Source organism: Anser anser (assembly GCF_964211835.1).
Source record: "Anser anser genome assembly, chromosome: 11".
NCBI lineage: Eukaryota > Metazoa > Chordata > Aves > Anseriformes > Anatidae > Anser > Anser anser.
Genome location: NC_139732.1, coordinates 12,712,969 through 12,731,019, shown reverse-complemented (window position 1 = coordinate 12,731,019; position 18,051 = coordinate 12,712,969). Strand labels below are relative to the sequence as shown.

At 44.8% G+C, this 18,051-nt stretch overlaps 1 protein-coding gene across 6 annotated transcripts in view; it reads left to right on the top strand.

The window, feature by feature from the left end:
• The window catches only part of NLRC5 (NLR family CARD domain containing 5), a 55,290-nt gene that overhangs the window by 16,863 nt on the left and 20,376 nt on the right, over positions 1-18,051 (top strand). For 5 of the 6 annotated variants that reach the window (XM_083852282.1, XM_083852283.1, XM_083852279.1 and 2 more), the window contains 18 exons: positions 212-295; positions 376-459; positions 2,078-2,167; positions 2,994-3,044; positions 3,963-4,028; positions 5,094-5,177; positions 6,089-6,172; positions 6,576-6,665; positions 7,686-7,751; positions 8,819-8,896; positions 10,098-10,181; positions 11,240-11,323; positions 12,538-12,627; positions 12,754-12,801; positions 13,235-13,309; positions 14,367-14,450; positions 15,414-15,497; positions 17,864-17,953. In XM_083852282.1, coding sequence (XP_083708408.1) covers positions 212-295; positions 376-459; positions 2,078-2,167; positions 2,994-3,044; positions 3,963-4,028; positions 5,094-5,177; positions 6,089-6,172; positions 6,576-6,665; positions 7,686-7,751; positions 8,819-8,896; positions 10,098-10,181; positions 11,240-11,323; positions 12,538-12,627; positions 12,754-12,801; positions 13,235-13,309; positions 14,367-14,450; positions 15,414-15,497; positions 17,864-17,953 — 1,416 coding nt within the window. The remainder of the gene's footprint in view (positions 1-211; positions 296-375; positions 460-2,077; positions 2,168-2,993; positions 3,045-3,962; positions 4,029-5,093; positions 5,178-6,088; positions 6,173-6,575; positions 6,666-7,685; positions 7,752-8,818; positions 8,897-10,097; positions 10,182-11,239; positions 11,324-12,537; positions 12,628-12,753; positions 12,802-13,234; positions 13,310-14,366; positions 14,451-15,413; positions 15,498-17,863; positions 17,954-18,051) is intronic. The other variant, XM_083852284.1, reaches the window with a different exon arrangement.

Sequence of the window (18,051 nt, the reverse complement as noted above, 5' to 3'; positions counted from 1 at the left end):
TTATACTGCCACCTAATACCAAGAGGAAGATTGCATTGCCCTGGTTAAAGAGCAGCAGGAAGTTGGTTGTAGGTGGCGGAGTCAGGCTGCATCTGCTCTGTGTTGGTGTGCTAAAAGTGCAGCACAGGCACACAGCTGAGACAGGCTTGCCACGCACTGCACAGATGCTAGTCTTCCCTCTTCTTGATTTGAACAATTCTTTCTTTTTCAGGTTGACAGGCGGGAATATCACAGCTGAGGGGCTGACTAACTTGGTCCAGGCTTCCTCGCAGTGCCTCCAGCTCGAGGAAATAAAGTGAGTTTCTTGTGACAATGTGGTTCAAATCAATTCCTCATTCCCTGGGGCCTGCAGTATTAATGGGAATATGTGTGCAGCTTGCAGGACAATCGGATACGGGATCTAGAGGTAAAGAGGGTGCTGGACCTGTTTTCCAGAATGGAAAAGCTAAAGAAAATAGAGTAAGTAAAAATGCATTTAACCTATTAAAAATGGTAGCCACTATGAAGCCAAGCATAGCATCAGAGAGAGAGAGTTTAAGTTCTCATCAGAGTGGAGCTGCTAGATGTCTTTGTAAGGGTTGATACTTGCTCGTAGAGGTGTCGCTGGAAGACATGGAGGACAGTAATCTGTCCTCCACAAAAGGGCACAAATATCTTAATGCAGGTAGGGCTGTGCTGGAGGTCTGACTTGAAATGGGATAGACTCAGCTTTCACAGCCAGTTCTTACCCATCTGTTTTAAAATAATGTCTAGTGAGTCCTGGCACCACTGACACATCTCCAGAAATTACAAGCCATGTTCAACTCGATGCCTGGCATGACTTTTTCCTCTTCTCCCTCCTCACCTCTCTTCCCCTTGGTCAGGCTTAGATGGAGATTTCTCAGCTCTGTGTAAGAGAGAACAGCTCCATCCTTGTCTTCCTAAGCTTTTGTTTAGCTGTCTTGTCCCGTGTGGAGGCCCCACTTAACCTCCTGTAAGATCATAGTGCTGAACGAGAGGGACTGACCAACAAAGACCAGCATCTTTTCAGGTGGAGATAACCAGCCTGGTTTGCAAAAGGATTTTAAGCCTCTGAGAAACCAGTAGGCGCTGTTTAAACAGCAGAAGGGGGAGCAGAGCAGAGCTTGTGCGAGTGTTGGAGTGTCAGTATAATTTACATTACAGTAGAGGGGTAGCCACAAAGCTGTGCTCCCCCTGTAGGGAGGCAGAGCCTGGCCAATGTATGGCACTGCCTGCCCACTCAGCCTTTAAAGGTCCTCCCATGTGCATATAGGTGAACTCGAGCAGTTACTGCTGGGGAGGGAGAAAAGGGTGAATGCAACTGGTCCTCTGCTTTCCTGAGCATGCTGGATGACTGCTTATGGGAAGTGTCAGCATGTCCCCGGTGAAGCAACTTACGATATAGAAAAGTTAGAAAGCCAGTGCAATTTGTAAGACACGTTCCCTCGCACATTTATGTTACACGCAGACAGTGTTATTGTTACGGATGATTCCTTTGAGGTCCCTAGGAATGGTGCCCTGTGGTCCTGAGAACGCGTAGAGATCTGTAGAAGCAAGACCTTGTGTTTCATGTTTAGTGAGTTGCAACAAGTAATGAAACAGCATAAATGTACAATTAAAGAATACATCCTCAGAGGTTGCTAGTATTGTGGTTTCAGGGATGTTTTATGTCTGAAGGTTTGGACCATGCTGTAATATGCCCTACATAAATTGATTTATTTGTTATAAAAGGATTTAGTTGTACTGTGGGCCAGTTGTGTAGTCATACAGTTATGAAGTACAACCCCTACATTTTGGACCAAAGATAGTTAATGCTTCTTCTATTGCACATAGCAGAAGGGTCTCTGATGCTAAATTCACGGGAGCTATAGCTTGCGGAGAAAAATATGATGTGATTATGCTTTTGTTGGGTCAAAATGCAAAATTCTAAAGTTTTGGAGAAACCCCATAAGTAAAAGAATGTGTACTTCTGTAAAGAATGTGGGTATTTGGGTTGTGCAGCAGAGAGCATTTGTGTAACAAATAACCACGCTGTTGGGGCCAGTATCTGAGATTGTATTCTTCCTGATATTCACAGTCTGAGCAACAACAATCTTTCCTTGAATGCTGTTCTCATTTTGGCAAAGGAAGTCATCACGTGTCAAAATGCTACCGAACTGCACGTCAGGTATCAATACATGAGAGCTGTTACAAAAACAAATATGTCATCTCTTTCAGTGATGACTTTATAAATGAATGGACACAGCTTACTTGTTGGTTAATCAAAATCAATGAAGCATGACTTCTGTTCCTTTTTGTTTTCTGTGTGAAACAAAATCTGATTTGATTATATTATATACTTCCTGTTTGTATTTTAATAGGTCTCTTTGTCTATAAATTGATTTGCAAGTGTAATATTTTTTCATATATAATAGAATCTAAACTTGCTTTTAAGCTCTGCAATATCTCAACCAGGAAATTCTTTATCAGCTAGCATAAATTCACTACAAACCAGCTAAGCTTACTGAAAAGGTGTGGATTTAAGTAGCTATGTCTATGTGTTCTTTAAATTACAGGTTTTGGTGCTTTCGTAGGTCCAGAATAACAGAGAAAGGGGAGAATTTTTAAGTGCTTAAGCTGTAAGTTTACTAGGCCAAGTTAATCCTTGGTATAACTCGGGGGAAGTCAAAGTGCATACAACATTTTCTCATTTTTCCTGCTGGGTTGGAGTTTCTGCAGAACATCTTTCCAACAAATTGCTGGCCTCAGCAAAAAAATCCCCATCCATTTCTCCTTAATCATGTTACTCTTCTGTGTGTACTGCAGCCCTAGTTCAACATATGGGGTATCCTGCTGCCTTCTAGCCCCATGGCCTGTGGAAATGTGCTAGTATGGCAGACATCGAGGCCTTCTTTAGCATACAGGCAACAGCTTTAGTCCTTACTGAGCACCGCTACAAAAGAAATGGCATCCTTCCACCTGTGTCCTAACATTGGCTTTGATCTCATTTTCAGGAAGGACACTGTGATAATATCTTTTTCTGGCACATCTGGAAAAGTTCCAAGGTGAGAAACTGTATGTGGTATTATGCTTTTTTTTTTTTTTTTCCAATTCTGCTGGTTTAAACCAGCAGCTTGGTGTCACAGGAAACCACTCTAGGAACAGAACTGATTGCCTCTGCTCTTGCATCTGGCAGAGCTGGAGCCACCTGAGCAAGGAGAAAGGTAAACAAAATAACTGGTCTTTGCACAGACCTGTTAGCCAGTTCCACAAAGGCAGAGCCTTAGTTCCTGCATAAGCTTGAAGTGCCGTCTTCCTATCGCAAAACTTCTGATGCTGAAGCCAATGGGCAACTGAATGTGAGGATAAACAAAAGAAAAACTTTGCCATTATCTGGCTGGCTCTTACGTTCTCTCTGCTTGTGCATCCATTTGAGGGAAGGGTAAACTTGACCGTAATTAAGAATCTGCAAAATAGTCTTGTGTTCCCTGATAGGGAGCTCCTTTTGCCCTATGTTGTGCAGTCCTAGAGGGACCTCACAGTATTTCACATGTATGTGTGAACTGACTTAGCCTGGCTGTGAGTCAGCTAGAAGCTGCTCTACTCAGATGTCTGAACAGCCTTGTGCTGTTGTAGGCAGCCCGGCGCCCGTGGGTGTGTTTATCTGTTTCTGTGGTGGCACAAACCCCTGTGCAGGCAAAACATCCTGCATCTTAGTAGTGCCTTTGCATGGGAGCTCAGTTACCCAGTTGATTCAAATATAGTGAAATCTTATGTGGACACGCCCTTATGCTGGACTGCTCCCACCTCCTGATGGGGATCTTCTGGCTCTTGAAAATCATTTAACCTTGCTTGGAAGGGTTGGGCGGATCACAGACTTTGTGTTTTTTTCCAGAAAGCTTGTAGAAAATACTAACCAGCTCCTAAGTCCTCAGATATTTTATGAAGGCATATTAAAGACCAAATATTTTGCTTGTTTGTAGATCTTTGGATTTGAGATGGGAAGAAAACAAGGAATGTGTAATTCCAACAAGACATATGAAGTTATGGTAAGAGAAGGCATTGAAATTCCTGCTCATTAATGTGATTTGCAGATGACAGGTACTACAGAAGAACAAGAATAGGAGCTATGTTGGTGATTAAGAAAGGAGATATAAGAAAATATTTTAAATAAACCTGATTCAGTAAATAAAACTAAAAATCTCTATCTAGCCAAACTACCAGCCCTGAAGTGGCAGAGTTGCCTTGATAATTCCCAACTTGCCCCATGTTACCAAAGGCATGAGCCATATAGTTTTCTTTCTTCCCTGTGAGACAGCAGAGTACTAGCTTTCTCAGAATGGAACTCAGGTATGCTGTCCAAGCATGCTAGAGCTAAGAAGCAGCCCTCTCATGCCTCTTGCTCTTGCCCTCACTGTTCTCTGCAACACAAACAATCACATCCATCTCTTTCACGTGGATGAAATGGTGGTGCTGGGCAGTTCCAATGCAAGGCACTGCACTCACAGAGCACTTTCCAAGCATGGCCCTCTGCACTCCTTCTGTAGCAAGGGGTACAGAGGGACGGAGCAGTGTGCCCAAAATGGTGTGGCAGAGCAGGGACTAAAAACTGCCTCTCTTGACACTGGTTCTTTGTATCTTCCTCCGGAGAGAGATTCCAGAAATGCCTGGGTCCCACTTCCTCCTCTCTGCTTGTTTTAGGCTGAGAGAGTTAGGGTTGTCTGGCCTCGAGAAGAGAAGGCTCTGGGGAGACCTTATAGCAGCCCTCCAGTACCTAAAGGGGGCCTACAGGCAAGCTGGGGAGGGACTCTTTTTCAGGGAGTGTAGTTACAGGACAAAGTGTAATGGTTTTAAACTAAAAGAGGGTAGATTTAGCTTAGATACAAGGAAGAAATTCTTTACTATGAGGGTGGTGAGGCACTGGAACAGGTTGCCCAGAGAAGCTGTAGATGCCCCATCCCTGGAAGTATTCAAGGCCAGGTTGAATGGGGCTTGGAGCAATCTGATCTAGTGTAAGGTGTCTCTGCCCATGGCAGGGGTTTGGGATTAGATGATCTTTAAGGTTCCTCGCAACCCAAACCATTCTATGATTCTTTAACCCTTTCTATTCACAGCTTACGGGATTGCAGCCTGTCTTTGCAACATGCAAAGGAGATTGTGTCCATTCTCCAGAGCTGCCCCCATCTCTCTGAAGTGGAGTAAGTGCATCCTTTCCTTCTTGTTGTGTCACTGTGGGCAGGAGACAGGTAGCAGCGGATTTAGATGTACAGGGCAGTGAGTCATGGGTCTGACCCCAAGGAAGGATCCCAGCACTCTGCGTTAGGTCTAGTGGGATCCTGATGAGGGTTCTTTGGTGAGGTTCAGCAGGAGATGAAAGCTGAACAACTTTCAATTCCTGTGACAATGCAGCCTCTGGCTCCCTGCCAGTGATGACAGTTGTAGAGCAGACCCTGCTAATGAAGGAGTGCTGCATGCTGGAGGCAACGCCAGGCTGTATTCTCTGAGCCAGTAAAGGGGCACAGATGGCTTCTATGTTGTTCCTTTTGTTTTTTAAGGCTGTCCAGCTCTGCTGGGAGAAGTGAGAGTTCCACTTCATAACCTACCCATTGCAATGAGTATCATCCCTACAGTTCCTTATTTGTGTATATATGAGGCCAACTGATTCTGGCTGTAAACTCTCCTTCTAGCCTGTCTGCACTGGAAAATGCAGGAATATCTGTTGCAAGACAGTTCACTCCAGACTGTGCCTTAAATTTAGCTACACCCTAAACACCAGTTTTCCAGCTCACTGATTTGAAACTGAGGTCTTTGTTATCCAGTTTTTCTTCCTTCCAGGGGGATAGTAAACATTCAGTTGGTTTCTTGCTTTGCACTTCCACTTAGGTTTTTCTAAAGATGTTTCTGGGGCTAAAGCATGAGTTATGTTTCTCTAGGGATAAAACTCTTGGTCTGGAGTTATTTCAGTGCAGAGGGAAACGGGAGATTGCTCTGGGACAGAAGAACAGTCCAGGCAAAAGAGCATTTGTAACAAAGGGAAAGCAAGCAGGTTTTAACAGCTTTGCTACTTGTACTGTTCAAAGCAGTCCCCGCTAACTGGAAAATGTCTCAGTTTATCAGGTAACAAGCTTGGAGATGAAGGCTGCAGTTGCCTGCTGGAAAGCCTCCCTTGGATATCAATTTCAAAGCAGCTGGAGTAAGTGTTGCCCCTTTTTTCTTGAGCCTTGACTGTACAGAGATGCTGAGCAGGGGTCCAGGAGGCAAAAATCTCACCCAGACCAGTGCTACAGAAGTAGCTCTGAGCACTATAAGGATGAGACTCATCCCATGAGGCTGTTCAGGGTGAAGTTGGTCATTTGCTCAAAGCGTTTTACTCAGAAACAGATCTAAACGCATCTGAAGTGCTGAAGCGCCCTTTGACTAAAAACCCTTTCTCAGAAGAAGCAGTGATCCAGTGTCTTTTGTTCCATGCCACTTCTGAAGTGCAATGAGTTCAAGTGCACAGCACACTCATGACCACTCCCACAAGGACAGTCCTCCATGTGTTTACTGCGTGTGTGGTTTCAGTAACCAGATATTTGCCTTTTTCTTTTTCTTAGTCTCAGTCACAACCTCCTCTCTATTAATGGCATTTACAGTCTGTTGAAGTCAGTAAATACCTGCCAGAAGACGATGGAGGTAGAAGCCAGGTATGTACGTCTTGAAGAATCCTGTTTGAGGTTAATCCCAAAGTACAAGTCTGAGAGTTAAGTTCTAGGATTTTTGAGTCACCTCAGAATAGGGGTGGGTGAAGAACATGTGCAAAGGTGATACACCCATGGTGATGCATAGCTGTAAGCAGATTCTTTCTGAGCCATCATCCAGAACTTGGGAGGGTGCAGAACTGTGGGAATACTAAAATACGTTGGAAATAGGTGATGTTATAAAGTACTCTGAAATTTTGAGCCAGGCTATCACACAGTTTGGAACTTTATAATGTATGTAATCCCAGTGCACTAATAAAATTCTAGATAAATACCCCAGATAGAGGAATAATTTAACAATTTAGCAGCAATTAAGTGTTTGTCAAGTATATTGTATGAAAATAATCAAGAGGTAGTGTCACCTCTGTCTCACTGCCGTTCTGATCCTGTTCTCCTTGTGTTCCTTTTCCTCTTTTTTCATCTATCTTCTCTTCCTGAATTTTTCCTTCTCACATCTAATCTTTATTCCTTTTGATTAATGCATTTTAATCTCTTTCTACCTCGCTTTTCATGTTATTTTCCTTTATGCATATTTGAGGGGCATATTGCCCCTACTTTCCCATATTCTCAGAGGCATGCATGAATTGAACTTTAGACTCATTGCTGTGCTCTGCCCTGGGAAGCTTATGAGAGAGGTACTCTGTGGAGTATGAAAATGTTGACTTGTGGAGTGGAGCTGGAAGTTCTCCTAGTATTTTCCTTTGGAAACACCCTAGAGTTCAAGTCTAGTGATTTTGTCTGCACTTTCTCTAACGGTTTAGAGAAATGAGTCATCTGATATTGGATAATTTGATCCAACCAGGATTTAAAACTAGTGGAGATGATCTTTTGCTTGTTTTGGGAAGATTTTAAGTGATTGGTAGCACCAAAGTGTTTTGAACAGATCTCCACCAAAATGAAGCATTCATAAAATAATTAATTTAAATACCCAGAATGTGACATTGATTCCTCTTCTTCTTCACTTAGCCTTTGTCATGAGACTGCAGTCCTGAGGTTTACAGAAGACAGAGAATTTGCTTCCCCTCCTCATAGGTAGAGTATGTGTGGAGAAATGTGTTTTTTTTCTCAGCATCTCGTTTAGTTCTTATATCCTGTTTATGTACCAAGGGTAACAGTTCACCTTACTTTCCCCCTTCCCCTGGAACCTAAAATTAGTACTCTCTCCTGGTTTTCTTAGCCAGAAAGTTGTCTACCTACTTCTATAATGTATGATTATGTTTTATGTCTCTAGAGGACATTTCAACCCAGGATGCTAAGCAAAACAGGCTGTTTAATGACAGCTATGCTCTCTAATAATAGTGAACAGTAAAAAAACAAACAAAAACACAAGCAAGACCCACACCTCCAAGCAAAAATCCCAACAGATTCACAGATCTCTGCATGTTTAGAACTCTCTAGTTCAGTACACTATGCATTCCCTATCATGGTACTTGTAAATCAAAATGAATTTGGAGTTTTGTTTTTCACCTTAGAAAACTGTGAGTAAAAACAGCTCAGTCCAGATGTTTTAATTGAGAGGGGTTTGTTGTTGCTCTTGGAGCCCTAGGTTCATTTATTTATTCCCTTGTTCTCTGTGAACTGAATCCACTGTAAAATAGCATTTCCCATGGTACACCTGAGTCCCACCTCTTACTTATCTGGGGAGGAACATCAGGGCTATCATGGGAGGCAACCCAGTTATGGTTATGCTTGGAAAAGAGGGACAGCCTGGGTGAGACACATGACCTGTGACTCCTTTAAGGCACCAGATGACATATCAAACTCAGATATTTTGGCATCTAGATGTTGCATTTATTTATGAACAGTAGGGTGGTTTTTTTTGCACAGACACAGACTCTTTGCAGAAAACATGTTTAGGCAAAAGCTGAATGTTCCATCAAATTCTAGCTTAGATGGGAATTCTGTCTTGTTCCCCTTCTCCCCAGTGGTCCACACTCTCACATATTTGGATGATTACTGAAAGAAAGAAAAGTCTGCTATTGGCAAGATACTGGTGAGGGTAGATACAGGTAAACCCCAGGGATCTGCCAAATTACTGAAGCATTAGTGTTTTACTCTTGTCTGCTTTTGTGTTGTCTGCTTTTGTGTACGCTTACTAGGGAAGAGCCTTTGTACCCTACTGATGACCAACAGGTTGGAGAAGAAAAACAAACACCTACTCTCTCAAAAAAAATAAGGTATTGTGGCAAATTTTCATTGTATTTCATGTATTTCCTATGTCTGGAACCTGCATCTCCAAGTTTGAATGGTGAATCACAAGAGAGCTGGTAAAGTCAAACATTTGTGTCTGTGCTCGCAGTCCTAGCTTGCAGCACTAGAAGCTCTGTGGTTAGTGTTTGTGGTTTTCTACAGTAACCAAAGTAGATTGTTCTGGGCTCCCCAGTGCAAGAGGGATGTAGAACTTCTAGAGAGGGTCCAGCGTAAAGCCATGAAGATGATTAAGGGATTGGAGCATCTGTTTTATGAGGAAAGACTAAAGCAAGCTGGGCCTGTTTAGCTTAGAGAAGAGGACATTGAGAGGGGATTTTATCAACCTCTATAAATACCTGAGGGGACAATGTAAAGAGAATGGGGCCAAACTCTTCTCAGTGGTGGCCAGTGATAGGACAAGGGGTAACGGATATAAATTGAACTACAGGAGGTTTCATCACCATATGAGGAAGAACTTTACGGTTTGGGTGACAGACCACTGGAACAGGCTGCCCAGAGAGGTCGTGGAGTCTCCTTTGGAGATATTGAAAACTCGCCTAGATGTGATCCTGTGTAACATCCTCTAGGTGGCCCTGCTTGAGCAGGGAGGTTGGACTAGACGATCTCTGGAGGTCCCTTCCAACCTCAACCATTCTGTGATTCTGTGACTGTGGGCTGTAGTCTCTCATTCACAGAACTGGTATGATGATTGTGCAGTTACTGCATCAGCTCCTGCACGGTAGTCAGGAGAGCTAGCTGGTGGTGGCAGAGCTTGTGGCACTAGAGGAATTTGCTGCTGTTCATTGGAGAAATGCATCCTAAGATGGACCCTTTTCAAATGTGTATCTGATCATGCTCTGACCCCAGCATGCATGTCTGTTTTGTAGCCTGTGGAGGAGGATGAAGTTGTGCCTGAAGTCTTCTATCCAGGATTTGGGGACCTGTTTCTGTTGTTGTTGTTGTTGTTGTTGTTGTGGCACACATTTCCTTTACCTTGTTGTGTCTCTTTATTCTATTTTTGAAGATGAGCTGAAAGTACAGATTATCAGTTGTTGCTGACAAAAAAAAAAAAAAAGGGCAAGAAATTTAATTGCTATCCTCATTTATACTCTGGCTTTCTGAAGGAATGAAGTTTACAACCTTCTTTACAATCCTGAAGGCCTGGACTGATTTCTTGTTTTCTCCTAGACTGACAGAGTGTCATTTTCAAGCCAGTGACCTGGAGAAGCTTTGCGCAGTCCTGCAGGAATGTAGCAGCATCTCTGAGCTGGAGTGAGTCCTTCGTAACTCTTACGGTCTTTATCTGCATTTTGTTGGGATATTATGAAAATGGCATTTGTCTGTGCCAGAGTGTTGTACAGAGCATGTGGTAGAGAGATAGGCCTATGAAACACATAGCTTTACGTGAGCTAGTATCCTTTGCCAAGAAGGCATGCAGTTGTAGTGCTCCCTTAGGGCAAAGGTCACAGCTTATAAATCTAGAAGGGGGCTGTTTGATCACGTAGCCTGACTTCAGGTGTTACAAAAACTGTAAAACCTTGCCCTGTCATTTTTGTCTTTTGGCTGGAGGATGAAGAATGCTACCAAAACTGGAGGTGGGAGCCTGTGTTTTGCAGGTGATCTCACGGTGCATACAGTGCACAAGGACGTTCAGTGCCAAAGCACTTGCTTCTGTTAGCACTGCCTGGGGGGGAGTGATCCTGTTTGCTAACACCAAGCGGTTAGCAGACCCAGCACTGATGGAGGGGTGTGTGTCATGCTAGCCCCCTGCCACGCACAGACATCTAGCTTTTATGGACAGAACAAGGACCAGCAGAGGCGTGTGGTCTGTGTAACACAGCCTGAGGGCTGGCTATTCCCTTAGGCCTGGCAACCAGTGAAAGAAATTTTGAGCTTTTGCTCTTCATAAGCAATCATATCTCTTGATTTACGTGAACCTTATAATCCTTATGTGTTCCTTCTCCAGGATTAACCCATCCTCTACCTAACAGCTTCGTCTGTTGGGCCTGTCCAGGCTGATTTTTACTTAGAGCTGTGACCTCCTGCTCCCGGGTAACTGCATTAAAAAGCCCTGTCAATATACTCGGCAGATGTGAGAAAAGGATGAGCCTTGAGCTGGGTTTCTGGTTGTCTTGTGCTGGTTAATGCCAGTCTCTAGTTTCCTTGTAGGCTTTAGTTGTAAACGAAGAGGGGCACTGCACATGATGTTTGTATGAGGGTGCCAGTGTTCTGCTTTCAGAGTTTTTGTTACTAAGAACTGATTTTATACATTGTTTTGTTTTTTGTTTGTTTTTCTCTATGAAAATTAAATGCCTTTCTTTAAATCCTAGCTTATCAAATAATTCTCTGGGAGACGAGGGACTTTCACGGCTGTTTCAGTTCCTCCCAAATTTGAAAATGTTAAGGTCACTCAAGTGAGTAGCTCACATTTCTCCTTACTCATGGATTTGGTTTTGTGGGAGTATTGATAGTGGAAGCACAATGACATTTAGAAAGGGCTGTGAGGATCAAGTGAAGTTATAGTATGTGTTTGTTGAGGGTGGTAGACCCACTGAGCTCTCTGGTCTTTTCCCACCTTTAGTCCAGGCCAGATTGACTCCACTTGAAGCTTGACTGAGATCAGTGCCTGAAAGGCTGCATACTTTGTCTTCCTTGAAGGAGACAGGTGGTTTTGCGTGCAGGTGTCACGCCTGGTTTCTAAAACAGGCTGAGATCTTTAGCAGGCCACTGAATTTTTCCTCTCTCTCTTCTGCATCAGGAGAAAGAGCAGTCCTTCCTGTCATGTGGTGGGCATTTTTGGATTAGAGATGCTGGGGAGCTCCAGCTTCAGCAGTGAAGTCTGAATTCAACCACAATGGTGGATTGCATTAATCTGAGCATTCTACCTGGCACTGCCATCGCAAGTGCATCGTGCAGGACTCTGCTTTAAAGTGTATACTGTCATTCTGCTTTATTGTCCCTGTTTGATTAATTGAACTGTTCTCAAACCAAGACCATTCCATTTACTTCTGTGCAATGAAACACACTGCTATGTTTTTTTTTTCTTCCCTCCAGCATCATGCAAGATGCCCACTGTCACACTAGATACTGTAATAAACCTAGTAGACCTGACCATGATCTTAGTTACTGTGGATTTTGTACTGCTACAATTGCAGTTACAGCCAAAGAGTTGTTCTTGCCTTGCATCAGTATCTTAAAACACAAGGAATTTAATTTAAACGTAAGAAAAAACTTTTGTATTGAGGATGGTCTAGCACTGGGTCAGGTTGCCCAGAGAGACTGTGGATTCTCCATCTTTGGAGATATCCGAAACCCAGCTGGACAACGTCCTGAGAAGTCTGCTCTATTTGACTGTGCTCTGAACAGTAGGGTTGGACTAGGTCATCTCCAGAGGTCCCTTGCAGTCTCAAATATTCTGTGATTCTCTGAACTCTAAAAGTGAGGGGCGAATTTAACAAACACTGGAGCGAGTCTTGTCTGCAGAACTTGGAAGTTCGAAACACAAGCAGGAAGGTGACAGAGAAGCAGGCTCTGAGAGTGTTGGACAAGGAACTCTATTATCAGTTGACACACTATAAATCATAGTAGTTTTGCTTGCCACAGCTGATTTCATCTCTTCTTCTTGTAGGCTTGATAACAACCGGATCTCCCTGAACTCTGTGTTTTGCTTAGCTCAGTCCTTATCTACACTGGAGCACATTAAAACAATGAACCTCAGGTATGACCAAGAGTACTTTTCCTGTGTTTTTGTGCTATATAAGACCTCAAGCCCTGGTTTTCAGGGAGTGATACAGGAGCACTTGTCTTCAAACTCCATCCTTATTATGTTCTTTTCTGGTTACAGCTTAGGACACATGCAGGTGGTTCATCTAAGCTTTTGGGAAAGAATCAGGTAAAATCATACCCATTGATCCATCTAAGCCCGATATATGAGTCCCTGAGATGTGCCAGTTAAAGGTTCATTTGTCTCCAAACTCCAGTGAGGGTGGTGGGAGCCGGATGGCCTTTTAGGGCTGATTGACAGCAGTTTGAGGCTGTGGAGCAGACGGTAGTATCCCACTGCTTGTCAGAGCTGGAGTCATCTTGCTCCTGGGCCAGGGCAGAGCAAATGCTCAAAATGGTGAGTGGATGCAAACCTCTCGGGAGGCTAGTAGAGAGGCGATAAGACCTTTCTTGTTATGGGAACAATATAAGCCTAATTCTGGGAGGTGGAGATGAGAGGCAGACTGGAGCATGAGGCCATTGCCACCACCTCACCCCCTTCTGCAGCTACATGGGAGCAATGGTATCAGCACAAATGATTGAGGAAACTGATCTTTCCGCAGGGACAGAAGTACCGGCAGATTGAGAAGAAATTTCCTGGTGCATCCCAAGCACATAGCAAATGGACGATGCTTTCGGTATGGTGGTTCTGGCCTCCCTCTGTCACCTGGGAGCACAGGGAGAGATGGCTGTAGGGTCTGTATCTGTAGTGTAATGTGTGGACCAGACCTGTGCCTCCAGCTGCGTTTTCTCAGAGGTTTCTCCTGTGCCCTGCCTGCCTTCAGAGGCAGACTCCACTCTCATGGGAAACAGCCTTTTCTTTCCCCTGCTTGTATGTCACTGATTGACTAGATGCAGAAATGGGGCTGGGAGGGGAAGATAGCATCTGTTCCGAATGGAGTTGCCTCTGTGAATAAGGTCTGTCTTTAACATCTCCCTCTTCCATCCCCTTCCCTGCTGAAATTGGTCAGGAAGGCCAGTCTCCAAAATAACACATGGTTACAAGGGAGAAGGTAATTTGGCAAAGCCAAACAAATTGGGCTAGTTGGTGTCAACCCAGACCAACAGGTGTTCATGCTGTGGGGCCACCAGAGGGTCACAGTCATATCCCAGAGGCAGCTGGGTGAATAATATACCCTCTTTGGGTAGACTTGGGATGCTACAAGTGTATATGTGAAAACAAATAGTGTATCTTTTGCTTGGCCATGCTGTGCAGGGGAAGCTTCTACCCCTAAATAATGGTATACAGACCTGGCTGGCTACTGCGTTCATCCCATGGAGGCCTGCCAGCTTGTCACTCAGGGAGGTTTCTGCAGTTCCTTTCTTGGAGAAGGAGATAAAGACACCTTGTTGCTGAGCCTTTTTCTGGGAGAACTAAGACAGTGCTGAGCAGGTGAAGATGCTGTCCGGTATCCAGAGACAATTGATGTGTTTGTATCAGAGTAACACCCAAAGTGATAGAGTATTTGGTGGCCTGGCTCTCTTAAGTCAACTCAGAGCTGGTAAAATCCTCTGTTTGTCACAGGTTTCGACTTCTCAGTCCTAGCTTGTGGGTAGCAAAATATATGTAGCGGAAATAAGAGAGTCGCTGAGGGCCTTGTCCTGAGGCTTGAGGCTCTGGGATATGAAGGGAGTGTCACCATACCACCATGGTCATGGGAAATGTTGAGCTCCTGAGTGCTTTGTTTGCTTCAGTCTCAGGGACTGCACGATGGGTCCTGAGGACATGACCAGGCTGTGTCAGATACTGGCTCATTGTACCCAGCTGACAGAAATCGAGTAAGTGTCGTGCACTCAGCAACCTTGTCTGTCTGTCTGTCTCTCCAACCCACAGATTCAGTGATCAGTTTAGCAGCTAATGTAAATCAGCTGTCCTTAGTGGAGCTGTACCCACATCTCTACAGCTGAAGAGCAGGCAGAGGAGGTCAGGGCCTGCATAAAAGAGTGTGAAGAATGGGCAAGTGAGGTCTTTTTCTCCAGGTGGAGTCCATTGCAGGACAGGAGATCATCATCTCCTGGTAGGGCTGCATCCTTGGGCAGCTAGCTGGAAAACAGCTTTCAGAGCAGGCCCTGTGCAGCATAATGGATCTCTGAGTAGGCCTTCCACAACCTCCTAGAAAACCCCCAAGGCTTCACCCAAAAATTTAGATAAACCCACACCTTCCACTGTCCTCTGTTTCAGTTTGTCCTTTCCTAAGCCTACGATGTCTGTATGTAAATGCCCCAGAATACATATGGATCCTCATAATCTTCCTCAGTTATATGGCTAGACATATGTTAGCCTCTACTCCTTGAGGCCCAGACTTGGAGTACAGCCAGAGCAAGAGCACGTGGCCCAGTAAGCCACAACCAGCTCCTGAAGAGCTGGTCGCTCCAGGCAGGAGATGGGCACCAAGAAAGTTGGATGAATAACACTGAGAATGAAAATTGAGGAGTAACAAATAAAAATAACATAATACCAGTACTGCATGCAGGAAATACGTCAATAGCACCATTTTATGAACTTACAGTAATAGAAAAGTAAAGCTTTTAAAACTTGTTTTAGAATGTATCAATCTTACACTTACAAGGATTAGCCTATAAGGACTCATCACTCAACTTCCACAACATTCCAGGACATGTGCTTTTTGGTATTTGCCCTTAATGCCCACTTGTGCATGTTCACATCCATGTAGGTTTTACAGAAATCGTTACAAGCTGTCTGAGTTTCCTCTGTAAGCTGTTTCCTTCCTTGTTTTACAGTCTGTCTGGAAATTCACTGAGTGACCAGAGTATTGAGAGATTACTGAGCTTCCTGCCGTACCTCTGTCATTTAACACTCCTGAGGTAACGTTTGGGGTCCTTGCTTTGACAGCTGCCATGAAACATTCATTTGAAAAGTGCTGATAGCACATCATATTTTAGGAGCCTTAATCAGAAATTCTAGATTAACAAGCTAGGTAAAGAAAATGCAGGCTCACCCAGGAACTCTTTCACACTGGTACCTGCTTTATTTTGAGAAACAAAGCAGCACTGAACCTTTTTTCTTCAATGATACATATTAAAAAAAAAAAAAGGACAGGAGGACAAATACCTGCCTTAGGCCCTGCATCCCTGATAACCCTCACTTCAGCTGTCCCATGGAATGTGACTTCCAGCATCCATCCTGGACACATTGGAGAGGTGGGTGATCACCAACCACATGAAGTTTAACAAAAGCAAGTGCCGGGTCCTGCACCTGGGACGGGGCAACCCTGGCTATACGTACAGACTGGGCGACGAGAGGCTGGAGAGCAGCCCCGCAGAGAGGGATCTGGGGGTTGTGGTTGACAGCAAGCTGAACATGAGCCAGCAGTGTGCCCTGGCAGCCAGGAGGGCCAACCGTACCCTGGGGTGCATCAAGCACAGCATCGCTAATCGGTTGAGGGAAAGGATTGTCCCGCTCTGCTCTGCACTGGTGCGGCCTCACCTCGAGTACTGTGTGCAGTTCTGGGCACCACAGTACAAAAAGGACATGAAACTGTTGGAGAGTGTCCAGAGGAGGGCTACGAAGATGGTGAAGGGCCTAGAAGGGAAGGCATATGAGGAGCAGCTGAGGTCACTGGGCCTGTTCAGCCTGGAGAAGAGGAGGGTGAGGGGGGACCTCATCGCAGTCTACAACTTCCTCGCGAGGGGGAGTGGAAGGGCAGGGGACCTATTCTCCGTAAACACCAGTGATGGGACCCGCGGGAATGGTGTTAAGCTGAGGCAGGGGAGGTTTAGGCTGGACATCAGGAAGAGGTTCTTCACCGAGAGGGTGGTCGCACACTGGAACAGGCTCCCCAGTGAAGTAGTCACTGCACCAAGCCTGTCTGAATTTAAGAAGCGTTTGGACTGTGCACTGAGTCACATGGTCTAAACTTTTGGGCAGACCTGTGCGGTGCCAGGAGTTGGACTTGGTGATCCTTATGGGTCCCTTCCAACTTGGGATATTCTATGATCCATAATAGATGTAGGCCTTGTCAGTTGACACACAGTGACAGCTGTGGTGGTTTTACCTTGCTGGGCAGCTGAGCTCTGCCACAACTGCTCTCTCACTCCCCCTCCTTAGAAGAAGAGGGGGAGAAGAGAGTGTGCTGGAAAGAAAAAAAAAAATTCACAGGTTGAGATAAGGATAATTTAATTAAAGGGAAAAGGAGGAGGGGAAAAACAAACAAACAAAAAAACAAGCAGGCAATGCAGAAGCACAGAGAAAGAGAAATTACTCTCTACTTCCCATCAATGAGCGATGTTCATCCATGTCCTGGGAAGCAGGTCCTCAATACATGTAGTGGTTGTTTGAGAGGACAGATGTCTTCATAACGAGAGCCCCCCGCCCTCTCTTTCCCCTTTCCCACCTTTTATGCGTAGGAGTGTAACACCATATGGTATGGAATATCGCTTTGGTTGGTTTAGGTCAGCTGCCCTGGTGATGTCCCCTCCCCGCCTCTTGCACACCCCCAGCCTGTGGGGAGGGAGTCCTGATGCTGTGCCAGTATTGCTCAGCAATAGACACAACACTGGTGTGGTACCAGTGCTGTTCTAGCTACAAGTGCAGAGCACTGCACTGTATGGGCCACTGCAGGGAAAGTTAACTCCATCCCATCCAAACCCAGTACAAGAGCACACCACAGAGAGCGCCAGTGCGTGTGGTCGGCATCTTTCAGCTCTGCCCCTGTAGGGATCTGGCATCCTGCCACACGTGGGACCAGAAGTGTTTCCTGGCAGCATATTGGCCATTTAAGCTTGGAATTTAGGTTGGAGAGGTGCTGTCAGGGGCTAGGGCAGTCTTACCATGTGGACAAAAAGCCCAGAAGGATTTTTGCCATCTCCTGCAAGTGGTTGTAGCATGGAGGAGCTGCAGTGACTGAATTTGCTCACTCAGCAGGCTCTTTCCAGTCTGGAGTCTCCCTAGTCCAATTGGCCACCCTTTACCACCTGAAGAAGAGGTGTTCAGTGGATGCCCTTGGTCCGTACTCCCTTTTTAGTTAAAGGAAACTAAAAGAGACGCTACTTTAGTCAAAGGAATGCTGGGTTCCCATGCTCAAAACCTTAGATCCTTGCTCAGCGATTCTGAATTAAATGGGCTGGATCCAGGCTTTTGCATCACAGAGATGGGAAAATTGGACCATGCATATAGAAAACGTTCTTCCTGGGACCTAATTTCATTCTTTTTTCTTTCTTCTCCTTTTCAGTATTAAGAACAGCACATTTTCGCCACATTGCACCATCTTATTCACCAACTCTATCGGTCTCTCTGAGCGGATCAGAAAGGTAGAAGTTCGGTAAGATACTTGGATTGGTTGGAGCCTAGCAGTTCAGCTTTAAAGAAATTACAAAGCTTGTCTTCTTTGAAGACCATTGCTGAAGGACTGTCTTTTCT